At 36.6% G+C, this 14,076-nt stretch overlaps 1 protein-coding gene and 2 long non-coding RNA genes across 3 annotated transcripts; 1 reads left to right on the forward strand and 2 right to left on the reverse strand.

Annotated features, from left to right (window-relative positions):
* The first annotated feature begins 1,539 nt into the window (after positions 1-1,539).
* Positions 1,540-3,750, forward strand: LOC134677848 (uncharacterized). Its single transcript, XR_010100114.1, has 3 exons — positions 1,540-2,043; positions 2,541-2,669; positions 3,552-3,750. It is a non-coding gene; the product is annotated as an uncharacterized LOC134677848 (long non-coding RNA).
* On the reverse strand, positions 3,434-5,303 carry LOC134677847 (uncharacterized). The gene is made up of 3 exons (XR_010100113.1): positions 4,953-5,303; positions 4,623-4,855; positions 3,434-3,703 (listed from the first exon to the last, which is right to left on the reverse strand). It is a non-coding gene; the product is annotated as an uncharacterized LOC134677847 (long non-coding RNA).
* Positions 5,304-6,165: 862 nt separating this feature from the next.
* On the reverse strand, positions 6,166-8,936 carry LOC134677840 (gastrula zinc finger protein XlCGF46.1-like). Its single transcript, XM_063536264.1, has 2 exons — positions 8,381-8,936; positions 6,166-7,225 (listed from the first exon to the last, which is right to left on the reverse strand). Exons 1-2 carry the CDS (start codon positions 8,772-8,774, stop codon positions 6,321-6,323), a joined length of 1,299 nt encoding a protein of 432 aa, XP_063392334.1. The 5' UTR covers positions 8,775-8,936; the 3' UTR covers positions 6,166-6,320.
* Between the last annotated feature and the right edge of the window lie 5,140 nt (positions 8,937-14,076).

Raw genomic sequence — 14,076 nt, forward strand, 5'->3', positions numbered from 1 at the left:
TAGCGTGACAAATACGAACTTTTCCGAGAAAATACGATGGATGACAATTATGCACTATATCTGTAGGTACCCACAAAAAGAAAATTCGTTCTCTGCCTCTATCACTCGAATATGCAAGAGCAATAGGGGGCGGATAAAGAAATTTCTATTTTCGATAGATCTTCTGATGTGCCAGTAACGGAATTGCTTCCAATAGTTTGGAAAAGTAACTTTACTCATTATTATTTATTTTTGTTCACAAAAATAAATTTGTTAATAATATCATAATTATGTTAAAATATTGCTTCCATTGTGTATAATTGGTCAGTATCTTTGATTTCAAACATTTGTAATTGCTCTATAAATAAATTAGATTGACTTTCTGACTGGTATCTTAATTTGTAGTTATACTGGAACATTTGTTATAACCGTAGACACGGAAGGTCGCCGATTGCGGGCCTCTTACTCTTGTAACCCTAATTCAACTCTCATCATTATCATCTCGGCCATAAGACGTCCACTGCTGAACATAGGCCTCCCCCTTGGATTTCCATACGTGCCGGTTGGAAGCGACCCGCATCCAGCGTCTTCCGGCGACCTTAATAAGGTCGTCTGTCCATCTTGTGGGTGGACGTCCTACGCTGCGCTTGCTAGTCCGTGGTCTCCACTCGAGCACTTTTCGACCCCATCGGCCATCTTCTCTGCGTGCAATGTGGCCTGCCCATTGCCACTTCAGCTTGCTAATCCGGTGGGCTACGTCGGTGACTTTAGTTCGTCTACGGATCTCCTCATTTCTGATTCGATCACGCAGAGAAACTCCGAGGTTTGGAAGTCGGTTAAAAAAAACAAATAAAATAATCTAGTACAGAACATTCAATGGTAGTAATAATATATCACATTAAAATATGTTTTGAAAATTAGTATCACATATACTGGACCGGTTAAAACAATACAGAAATACTTGTAATTTATAGCCCGCTCGACACTCGTGCGCGCGGCGCGAAGCCGCGAACGCGAGTGTAGAGTCGATTTCGCTGATCAACGAAATCGAAGATTAAGAGCAAAGATGCCTACCAAGCAAAAAAGCACCAATATACAAGTATTCTAAGTTTTTAGACTTTAAAGGCCAGGCCAGACGAGATGATCAAATCGACAGATTTGATCAGGAAAAAAATTAGCGTCTATCTCATCTAGCGTCCACACGTACACAATTTATTCACCGAGATTCGAGCGTTCGAAATAAAAATACCTCTAAACGAGCATACTAGCGTCGAAAATTGGCATTCTTGTAGCACCTCCATTTGATCGATTAAAATCGTGAAATAAACGAGCTCATTTCATTATCGCGGCCACAGCTCGTAAGGCAATTTCATCAGATTGGGCGAAAATTGTCCCCGTCTGGACTGGCCTTATAGCCGTAACACACTACCACACCGCACTGCGACCTTAGTGCGGTGTGGTAGTGTGTTACGGCTATTATAATGAAATTGGATTATAAAACAATACTACAACTACAAAACTGGTATGAATACATAAAACTCAAGATTTCACTTACACATTAACAGCCGTATTCATAAACAGTTAGAGCATTGATCATCAGTTGCTGATAACCGGATGTCACAAAACGTGATTCATAAACACTTTTTAGCGCTAAACAGTTGATCATCTCTTTATTAAATCCTCGGAAAGTTACGGAGCCGAGGACCCTTCTTTATCTGTTTATTATCTGCTATTTTACAAGATGGCGGTCACGAAACAGCTGATTTTGGCAAGAGTGACAAGAGCAAGAGCAAATAGTACGTTTTGGTTAAAATCCCAAATGTGAATGGAAAACAACTTTAATATGTGCAATTACGTATTACATACCTGGATATAGTGCGAAAATGGCGCGAAACCTAAATATCCCGCTTTTTATAAGTTGTTTATGTGATTTTGTGTATGGTGATTTTCGTTTAACCAAAATATCGAAGAAGGCAACAGAATTCTATGATCGCGTAGTCGGAAAAATGCATCATAAACGGAGCGAGTTCCTCCCTCACAGCTATTAGGCGTTTGGAGAAATAGGTAAACCGCCAGATTCACTTAAATCTATGCGGGCCAGCTTCATTGCTCGCCATACAATCGCATTTTCGAAACCAAGTTTGGCTTGGCAAGTAATATTAGAGCGTTCCATGCTCCTAATTAAAAATATTTGGAGGAGTCGCCATCGTCGGACACGGCGAGGACTTACTTATATTTGTGCGTAAACCCTTTAGTTATTCATTATTACCACTTGCCAGAAACGTTGTTTTTAATTTAAGATCAGGGTGTTCGCATTTCGCAAACTTAAATTTAATTGCATTTCTTGCGCACATTATACCTACCTATATAATATTATAGACCCTGTAAGAGTACATCAATCTCGTTCATAGTTTGCAATTGAATAACTAACCATTATACCTAATGAGATTATAATATTTACCATAAGTTAACTTGTTTTATAGACATATTTAACCGACTGTGTTTAATAAAAAATATCACAGGTAAGTAGGCACTACTTAAAAGTATCAACTTATTTACAGGTAAAAGAAGTGTGCACTCTTGTCAGTCTGGTAAAGTGATGAAAAATCTGAAAAAGTCACGGGTATATGCAGTCATTGCATAGGCAGTTTGCTCAATATTGGCTTTGAGCATAACAATTTGGCCTCCAGGTAAAAATATTGCAAGCTGAACTTTATAGAATGAAAGTTTCATTTATGTCAACTAATTATTCAGTATAGTCATCCAGGTTGGATTCTATACCTACCTGTTCTTGACGCTAAGGTTTCCAGTGCTCCCAAAAATGCACTGTCGGCTATTTGTAACTCCGCTAGTTGCCTGTAGGCTGCAGTGCTTAATATCAGATGGGCAGCACTAAACTTGTCCTTGTCATTGTCTGGTATTCAAAAATACCTTTTAATTTTATTCTACATAAGAACCATTAATTACCAATATTATTTTTGAACTTCTTTGAACTAGGTACATAGCATGAACTTACCTATGAATATCTACTTTACTTTATATAAATTGTACACTTTCATCAGAACAATATTGCAAACACATGAATATCATAAATATGTGCAAAATAGGGTCCTACTTTCCTTTTTAGAACTCTCAAAATGATTTGCTATTATGGTATTTATATGAAAATTTATTTTCTAATAATAATCTGGTGCTTTATTTTATACATGGTATGGTGTGACATAATTTATTTTAAGTACAGGAAACATCCCTATTAGACTGCTAGATACATTTAAGATTTTATTGCATTGTAATTAGAAAAATGGAATTTTGAGTATTTCAATATGGGTACAGTCGCCTGCAATAATATGTTACTCTTCGAAGGCTGCAAAAATGTGCAATGCTCTTATGGGCCTTTGTTGTGTAACATATTATTGCAGGTGACTGTACATCATTAATAAAAATTGTACAAACCTTAACAAGTCAAAAAATATATTTAATTAGTAAAATAAAACACCAATTAAATTAGAACAATTTTATTACTTCAACCTAAATCAAGCTAGGTTTTCATTTTGATGTTTTTTTTCTTTTAGGTTTCTTGCTGATTTCCTGCTGGGACTTGCAGTGTACGGAGTCAGTTACACTTCTCTGACCAATATTCACAGCTGTTCACAGGCCACAGCTTTTCTTCCAAAGCCTGGAGTTATTCAACAATAACAGTGGCTAATGATGGTACTTTCAGGATCTGAAAAGATGCAATAATTTGAATAAAAGTATTTTTGTATTCAACAATTTTCTTTAATTTTTAGCTTATGATATAATGGATGTACTTAAGTTAGGGTCACATGATTCAATATAGTTATGGTAACTAAGTATCATTTTAAGCTATAGACAGAGATCAATATGACTTCATTTATTATTCATTACCTATTAGGTACTATAATATGATATCATTGTACATTGACCTTGCAAACTCTCTGGAATAGATGTCCAAACTGTCTGATGAGATATAGATTAGCCAACTTAATTATAACCAACTGTACGCAGAAAACATCTTATTTTTAATCAGCAGGTACACAGTATCTATACACACACCTGTACACTGGTATTTAAATACTGCCTAATTTGTGAACCATCCTTCCTCGTAGTAAGTAGGTTGGCTAGGTGATCGAGTATAATAACCATCGCATTGTTCCATGCATAAAATAAATACCATTACAAAATTATTACTAATGACACGATGACAAGAAGTAAACTCGCGACACAACGGCTTGTTACAATAAAACATCACTTGTACATATAATTATCATTTGGTTCCATTGTATGGTTAAGAAATATAATACCTATAATAGGTAGGTACCTATGCATAATTTTAAACAAATACACCAAGCTCCACAAAGCACGGATAAATTTACCAAATTTATAAGTGTTATAACCTTTAAATAATGTCAAAGCCGTCAATGCAAGTGTCAATCTTAACATGTTCAGATACTACATTTTATGTTACGTACCTATGTCTATAATATATTATAAATAGATGGTCATGCCCAAAATTTGAACTGTACCTAGAGTTATCATCAAAATCGCTGCAGACTTTTCTTTGTCTAACTCTAAACACTGCAGGTATGTAAGGTAAACAAGAAAGTATAGGACATTGTTCATACCTGATTTAGTGAGTCTGAATGGACTTCGTTTTGTTGACCCGTTGTGAATTTCTGCCGCAACCAGAATAAATTAGTGTGAACTCATGAACCATTATTCAATGGTTCTTCTTGCGGAGGCGAGTGGGGTCTGGTACGGTATCTGGCTTCGACTTCTTCTCTTCGCTAATTATGCACTTCTCGGTTAGTTTGAAAGAACCCCACTTCTTTCGACTCCATTCCACATAATATTGAAACTAAAAGCAATAAGATATAGGTATATCAACATTGCAGTGAACTCATATTATTACTTGTTGCTGTATAAGATACTTGTCTGTAAACGTAGTTACTCACCAAGTTTTATAAAATTTCCGGCCATGCAGCAATCTTTAATTATTTTTGTGGCACAGAAGCTATTTTAATAAGAGATAATTCCGAAAATTAGTCAAAATAGTAAATCAACTTCTTCATGATATTACGATTGGCCGCTAGTGCTGCTGTCAAACTTTTTTTTTTATTTAATGTTCAGCCATATTTTAGTCTATGATGCGCCAAGATGCCAACATAACGCGTCTAATCTGCTTATTAGTTAAGAAGCCCCTAATAAACGTTTATAAATCATGGTTCTTATCAACGGCTTATTAAGCCTAAACAGCGGATTAGCTAATAAGCTGATCATTCCTCATTTAAGGATTTTTTATGAATACGGCTGTAAATATATAAAAAAAATAATTAGACCACAAGAATCCACGAAAAAACTTTTTAAATCGTAATAAAAAGTTAAGTTCAATTGAGCCATCCTAGTAATACCAGGCCTATGGAACTCTCCGCGCGAGCTCGGATTTATACCTACGAATCTGCTCCCGTTCACGGTAGAAAAGCAAGCCAGTTGGTTGCCACACGTGCTCACGTACGCACGTCACCGCGCGCCGCACTGTCGATTTTTACGATAGTTACAAGCTACGTAGTATTGAATTTCTTTAATTAAACATGCAATGTTTATTATGTATGACAAATGTAAGTTTTAGATATCTATCTATTTGAAATAGGTAGCAGTTTTTTAATTTATTTTGGTAGATGTTTATTTTAACGACAGTAAGTTAACTTTACACCGGAAAGTGCCTACTCATTTTTGCTCTGGTTAACTTATAATTAATTACCTATTCATGGGGTTTCTATTATTTTTCTTTATTGTGTAACATTAAACTAATTCTTGCTGGGATTATTGCGCGGTTTATAAAACGGCGTAAACACTGCGGTTACTGCAGGGACATATGACCTTTTAAAATGACTATTTCGCAAACACTAACGCATAATTGGAATATTTTTTAGGTATAATTTAAGATTTAGCCTTCCTTTTATTTCACTCCGCTGTTTAAGTCGGTATTTATTTATCATTTCTAAGCGTCAGCAACCCTAGCGTTGTGCCGGTGCGCGCGGTGCGGGGAGCGGCGCGTTGAAGGTCACTCCATTGTATTTTTGTATAGGTATCAAAACGGTAGGTATTTGCGTTTTGTTTGAGGATAAGTATCTGTTCGTAAGAACTGTTATATAATCTGTGGTAATACTATAATTTTATTCAGACCATCCTTAGACTATTCTATTAATACTATGTAGGTCGTTTACGAATTTTAACCGACTAAGTTCCTAAACAAAACTAAATATTAAACAATATACGTGAGATTGTTTGGTTGTTCTAAAACTCCATATAACAAAGTGTATTTAGAAAAAAAAACTTATAACAATGTTCTCCTTCTCTTTCTTTTCCTTCTGAACTTTTGCATTTCCACGTTTCATCTCCTTTTCTTTAGGAATATGAATATCAGTCTTTTCATCTGAATGTTTAGTTTCTAGATGTTTATTCAAATTGCTAACCTGTCTGAACTGCTCTTGACAGAACTCACAACAGTGAGGTTTAATGCCTTTGTGCTTCAAAGTATGATTATTCAAAGATGTCTGCTGCGTAAACTCTTTAGAACATAGCTCGCACTTGTATGGTTTTTCCCCGGTGTGTAATCTTAAATGTGCTTGCAACTGGCCTTTAAAAGCGAAGCTCTTTGTGCAGTGTTCACACTTGTATGGTTTTTTATTCTCATGCGTATACTTATGTGCAATTAATGTACTTTTTCTATTGTATCTCTTCTTACAGATGTTGCAAGGGAAAGGATGATCGTTAGAATGTCGTATTATATGTTTTTCTAAGCCCAATGCAGATTTAAACTCTTTATTGCATAATTTGCATAAGTGATTTGGTCCTTTAGGTTTTAGTACATCGTTAGAATGTGCTATCATGTGTTCTTCTAAGCCCAATGAAGATTTAAACTCTCTATTGCAAAATTTGGCTAAGTGATTTGGTATTTCAGGTGTTCGCAGATCGTTAGAATGTGTTATTATATGTCTTTCTAAGCCAGATGCATATTTGAAGCCTTTATCACATAATTTGCATATGTTTTTTGGTCTACTGTGTTTTCGCAAGTGTCCAATCATAGCAACTCTGGCGAAGATTAGTTTTTCACACAGGGCGCAGCTATAATGCTTGATGTTTCCAATTTTACACATTTCGCATGTATATGGTGGTTTGATTACCTCAAATGTTTTTACAGGTTCCTCAGGCTTAGTTTTAGTACCTGTAAAGAGAATTTTTTTATTTAAATTAGAATAATGTTTTTCAACAGAAGAGCACAATGCCAGGATCTTCATCAATGCAGTCATGATGACTGGCAAGCAAGCAAATTGATCCAATACCTGAATTTCAAGACCTTTTTTCATACCAATATAAATCAAGTACATAGTTATAAGCCATTCTGGGCAATTGTCAAAGTGCAAAGTTGGTTGAAGATAAAGTGGTGCTGATAGTCACGAAGACACCCAATCTTATAGATATTATTATTATTGATAGTGGCACCCATATTAACAAATTCGTTCTATAGTTCGTTTTTTTAGCATTAGAAAGAACTTGTAAGAAGGTAAGCGATCTTGACATGTATTTTTATTGAAAAACGCTTTTTAAAAATCAAAAACTATTACTTATGAAAGCAGAAGAATATAAATGATCGTATTAGATTCATAATTGTTACATATTTGCCGTAACTTATTTTTAAAATGTGTTTTTCAATTAAAAGACACATCAAGATTGTTTACCTAATTTCTAATGCTAAAAAAACGAAGTATAGCGACTCCATAAGATTTAACACAGAAAATGGTGTGAAAATGGGTGATTTGGTGCACCTAGCGAATATGGGCAATCTAGGTGTTAAGCATGTTAGTATAGAACATGATACAATATTTCTTTTAAGGTGCCATAGGTTCAGAAAACGGTTTTTAGAAAATCATACCACTTTTTTTAGATCACAATATGGTTGTCAAAAATGTAATTAGCAATTGTGAGGGTGACTTCATCAATTCAATTCACGAAAATAGGTCTAAAAGACACTCTAACAATTTGTAACTATTTATGGGGCTGTCCATAAATTACGTCATCGATTTTTGACCCCCCCCCATAATCATCCAAAAACCATGCTTGTCCAGACCCCCCCCCCCTAATTTGAAATGACGTAATTTATGAATAGCCCCTATGCACAAAAAATTAAAATATGTAAATTGCTTGTAGAAATTTATTCCTGTATTGTATTGAGGGAGGATAGGCTAGTCCTGCCAGCCCAATTCCTCCTTTGATAAAAAGAGCAGGCAGTCTGTCTATCTGCCAGAGAACATAGATGATGATGATGACGACCACGAAGATGTTCTGGAGAATTTGTGGAAGAGATGATATAAGGACTTACCAATAAATTTTAATGTAACTTTCGGCTTCCATATTTCCACGGGGCCTATCACCAGATCCTCATCTATTTCATGGTCGGCGTACAGAGTTCCCAAAGACCCGGCTTCGCTAGGACGATCCTCTTCTATTTCATGGTCGGCGTACAGACTTTCCAAAGAGCCGGCTTCGCTAGGATAATCTTCGTCTATTTCATGGTCGGCGTACAGAGTTTTCAAAGAGTCGGCTTCGCTAGGACGATCCTCGTCTATTTCATGGTTGGCGTACAGATTGCCCAAAGAGCCGGCTTCGCTAGGACGATCCTCTTCTATTTCATGGTTGGCGTACAGATTGCCCAAAGAGCCGGCTTCGCTAGGACACTCCTCATCTCCTTCATATCTCTCCGGATCCCGCGACATTCCGAGAAACAAACTGAGCAAATTCGATAATTATGTCGGTTAGTTTACTTTTTCTTTATTTGTCATAGGATTAAAATAACTGGGTAGTACTCGTAGGTATTTAACTATTTACTTTTGTTTTGAACACAAAAACTTTTTTGGTTGGTGGTGATTTCGGTGAACGGTCAAATTGGTGAATTAGTCAAAATATGTCAATGTCAGCAAAAGACGATAAAAAGACGCTATGGACCACAGATTATTAATATGTAGCTAGCTATGGACGCTGTACTGTCACCGTCTGTCAAAAATAACTGTAATAAGTAATAAAATATGTATAAAATACGAATAAAATGCAAGTTCGCCAACATAACAACTTTTTAATACAGCCTAAAAAGTAGCATTATAATTTACATTAAACACAGTAGTATTGATTAATTAGAACCGTTTTTCCCCCGAAGGGTAAAAAACGGATATTTAGGTTCCTGCCGAAGCTTGAACCACATTATGAGATAACACCCTTGTAACTCAGCCCTAATCAAGCGAATTCATCAACTAGTAGCGCCATCTATCGCGCCATTCAAGTACTAATGTCGCCCGGTTGCCAGCGCTCGGCTGCTTTCTCTTCAGTACCACATAAGCCGGCAAGGCCCTTAGGTGTGGTTCAAGCTTCGGCAGGAACCTAAATATCCGTTTTTTACCCTTCGGGGGAAAAACGGTTCTATTTAGGTGTCCGTGCCTTCGCTTGAACCACATTATGAGACGTGTTTAAACCTCTGCCGGCGCTGGTCCGGGCGTACTGTGACTGATAATATTTATATCTATGCAAAAATCACATAATAAGAACGTGGGCTTGAAATTTATTCCATATAGATATACTAAAGGATTGTTTGCGTCAAACCTTAACTAGATTTTCCTTATTTGGAATTACCGATAGATGAGACAATTGTTAGCACTGACTGGCAACATAAGTTATCCGTTGCTACTATAAAATTACTTAACTTTTTATATAAAACAACTGTGTAATTATTAGTTGAAAAGTTGTCCCTAAAATCATAATTAAAGACATAAGAAGGTACTTGTAGGTCGTACAATTTTTAAGTGTAACCACTATCTGAAGTAGTAGCTCTGATGCATGTAACGTGAACCACATCGAGTGAGTTTTACACTAAACCCGTCCAAACTACCTCTGATGCTTTCCTTACAATAGCCTACTAGGTGATAAAAAGGTTTTGTTGTATGATGTAATGATATTACTACTACTTATCTACTGCTTACCACAAAAATAGCACTGTCGGCCCATCCACTGTTTAAAAATTTGTAACTAATTGGAAAAGCTTGGGTTCTCTCTGATTTATCGTATTTTCCAACAATTTAATGTAAATTGGTAAGTTGCATCATATGATAGGCCAGATGTAATGTTATATAGGTCTATGTGGACAAATAACCAAATGTTTGTAAGTATAGGTACCCACTAGAATACGACATTGTCATTATTTAGATATAAATAGTTATTGACTAGGTATACCAGGTTTATTTGTTAATGGGCTATCATTACATAAGGACAACATATTCCTTAAATAAACGTGTAAAAAAAAAAAAATATAAACATGATGTACTTATTTGTGGAAGCCATTGAGATTTATTTCGAATCGAGTACTCCTCTGCCTGAAAGTAGCGTCAGAAAGTGAAGAAGAAAATACAACACTTCATGACCTGCGTGCGACCTGCCATGATGCATGCGTTGCTAACTAGTAACAACTCTCAGCAGTAGATAGTTTCAACTGAGCCGATAATACATCCTACCTTACTGATTAGTTTTAGGCGAGGGTTGCTTTAAAAACAACCATATTAATAGTAATTCATGAATAGATATTAATTCTTTTATGAAAAGGTAGGCCTCCTAGTTCTCCTACCTATTTCAAGTGTCAATTATGAATCACAGATAACTGGAAACATGTCAATTAAGCTGGTGCCGGGTCAACCAAGCTTTTATATTATATGCTTGTCAGTCATGCAAGCGAATGTATTTAACGAATGAACAAAATCACTGACACGCAGGTGACAATCGTATGAAGGCGATGATTATGAATTTAAAGTGATGCTGACAACTCCAGTTGTTGTGGATGACATCTCTCCATGATATTGTGCGTAGACTGAAGATCCGTCTACCATGTAGGATATTTTAGAAGATTTTTTAATCTTTGAATAATTCCAATGCCTTCACCTATAATTTTTAGGCTAATTATAACAAAGGCTTGTAATTGTAGGTTGTTTAATGTTCACTCTTTCTGGTGGTAAGCTGATTCCCAAACTGAAGATTTTATGGTTCGCGCGCTGGTAATGGATTGTACGATGCTTTATTGTTAGACTTAGCACGATTTGTGAGTTTTTAATGCTTTCGTATACATACAATCTTCTATAAGAGTGTAAAAACCTCTTGACTGATGGTGGAAGACTCTTTGACTAAGAAAAGAGTGCAACCTTTTCAAACCAATTGCGAAACTTTCGTAACACCCAGAAAAATTAAAACATTATTATTATTTGTATATGGTGAGAACCAATAAGTTCTTGGCATTATAGCATTGTAGTTGCACAAGCCACGGGTGTCTCATGATATCATCTAATCTCAAGTGCTGCGCCAGCAACGGCGCGCGCGGGCGATGGCACAATTCCTGTCAAACCTTAACATGTGTAGACGCATTAATTACCAAATATTAATTTGATTACTTAATTTGTACTTTGAAGCCCCAATCCGCATTAGGCCAGCATGGGGACCCTAGCCGAAGCCCTCTCGCGAGTGAGAAGAGGCCTGTGCCCCGTAGTGGGACGTATATAGGCTGAATTATTATTATTAATAATTTGTAGGTACTTTGGTTAGAAATTTAGCAATACAAGGACGTTGTATGATATTTATTGGCTTTCGTGCAATTAAGTTGTGTATCAATTGATTTTAGACTGTTTTTATTGTCGTGAGGGAACCCTAGGGTTAATTAGGCATCATGATGCCCACAAATAAACAATTATTTGATGATCTTGGCCTCTCTGCGACATATTATATTTATGTCACTACCTTGACGTAATCATAGAATAAATAATAGTATGTACTGTAGGTACAGAAGGTTCACTCTCTAACAAAACGCGTCTATTACGACAGATTATGACCGCAAGGTGGCGCAAACGCGAGCAGGTGTCCGTTACATAGCGGTGCGCGGCAGCTACTAGTGCTAGACACCAAAATTGGTGTGGGCCGCATTTACTTGGAGCGACGCGACAAAATCGCGGAGTGAGCTACGCCTGACGTAACACTGATATATGTCTACAGATATCTCATATGCAATGATGTAAGCATATTATCATGAATATATAAATATATGAATTGTAGTTGTCTTCACAACTAATGCTGTAATTCTATTAGCAGCACATCTGCCCTTTAACCAAGACACGATGATTTTGTAGGGTACTACACCTGGAACTCTAATTGATTGCATTGACGATGATGTTTCCAATTACATGCCCTACGAGACTTGTTACAACAGTATGCTGTAAACCCTGGACTACTACCTTTCAGCTAAGCTTGTAGTACTTAGATCTGGCAATGCTGCAATGTCGGCAGAACTAGTGTTGATTTTAAGAGTAAATTGCAGGCTCTATTTAACCGGCGAACATATTTGTAGTCTTGATTCACTACCAGGATCACATTTCGCTTAGATCTTGCATTTTGCCTGAACCACCGTATGTTGTTATTCTTTATAAAATCATGTGAGTACTTCCTTATCTGCCAAGGAAGCCTCTCATCTGGAAATCGAAAGAAGGATATTTCTGGTCCGTGTTCTTTCAGAATCCGGTATCTGCTATCGGTGACTGCCTGCAAATATTTTCTACATATTACGGATAGTATGTACGTTTACGTACGTTGTACATTTGTATGTATATTGGCTTGCTCCGCAGTCCACTTGGTTTCAAAGTTTCTGAAGTGACTTCATTTTAAGTTATCTATTTGGAAAAATTAAACAATTATCGTTTAGATGTAGGTAAAGCCGTGGACCGTGGCTGTTGGTTCGACAGTTTAGTCCCTTAGTCGGCTTCACCTCTAATTCAATACGCGATTTTTCGAAACAGAATCAGTAACTCCACTCTAACTAAACTACCGAAAAATCTTTTCATTAATTCTTTATTTATTTGCATAATTTGAAGGGGTGCTTCATCGTCTACATAGGCATAACATTTACCACTATAGAAGCCGATGTTTCACGTCCTATTTAACAATCATGGGTAACTATGCGGATTGCTGTACTAAATTAATATTGTACTATATAGGGTCCTTTTAGACATTATGTAAAAGCACCTCCTACAAATGCCGTCTGTTTCCGATAGTTATATCACCAGTAGGAGTTCATTTCCTTTGAAATTGAACTATGTAACGTTTACGGTCAACGTTTTATGATGCATGATTGTTATACCGACGGCGCAGGTTGATTGACAAACCGCTGCTTAGATACTCTTCCGAAGTGGAGCTTGTTGCTTACAGCATTAAAAATGCCTTTGTCAGTTCGGTCTCATGGACGGAATGCGATCCTGCCCCTGTGTTTTCTAGGTATTACTCTTAGTTCAGTGGTCTCAGTTTCACAGCTACATAGTAGACGATTTAACCTAAGTAAAAGATTTATCTGTGACAGGTCGCAATTTTTTAGCTAATTGTCAATATTTAGAGATGCTTCAGTATTCCCAAAGACACTATTAAGTCGCATAGTCATTCATCATTTAAGAGAGGGATTTAGTGCGACGATTATACAGTCATATATATCATTAACTCTTTATTTATTTTCAGGTTTAGAGCCGCAATAAAGAGATATCCTTTGTAAGCCTATGACAGAGCCGTTAATGAATTGGCATTATACGTGTATTGGTATTCCTATTTAGAAGCGAGAGCTTTAGTCTTCTTTCCTTCTTTAAAGCTAACGTCAATTTTTCTTCCCTCCCCCTCTCTCTTTTTGGTATAGGATCTAGTTGGGCAAAGTATAACACACGGTTTTTCACTTTGTACTCTTCCCTTTTCACAGTTTCTTAACTGCTATTTTCCATGGCCAGTTAGTCATTCAGTTTAGGATCCTCAGAATGTATATTTTTGGTTTGTTTGGTATCTCACGGCAATTGAGATGGCAGTTATCGACCAAGACCAACATTTGTACACGACCAAGACGGAAACCTGCCTTTTTCCCTCGCAGGTTGAAACAATTACTGTAACTACATTTCGTTATCAATTTCGCGCCAAACCCGCCAATAGAAATTCTGCTGCTCGTCGTTCTAAAAGGTGACACACCAT

This window comes from Cydia fagiglandana, chromosome 27 (genome assembly GCF_963556715.1).
Source record: "Cydia fagiglandana chromosome 27, ilCydFagi1.1, whole genome shotgun sequence".
Classification (NCBI taxonomy): Eukaryota; Metazoa; Arthropoda; class Insecta; order Lepidoptera; family Tortricidae; genus Cydia; species Cydia fagiglandana.

Coding starts and splice junctions, on each gene's coding strand:
- LOC134677840 (XM_063536264.1), bottom strand. CDS start 8,774: ATGTCGCGGGATCCGGAGAGATATGAAGGAGATGAGGAGTGTCCTAGC. Junction 7,226..8,380: donor AGTTACATTAAAATTTATTG/GTAAGTCCTTAT, acceptor TTCTCTTTACAG/GTACTAAAACTAAGCCTGAG.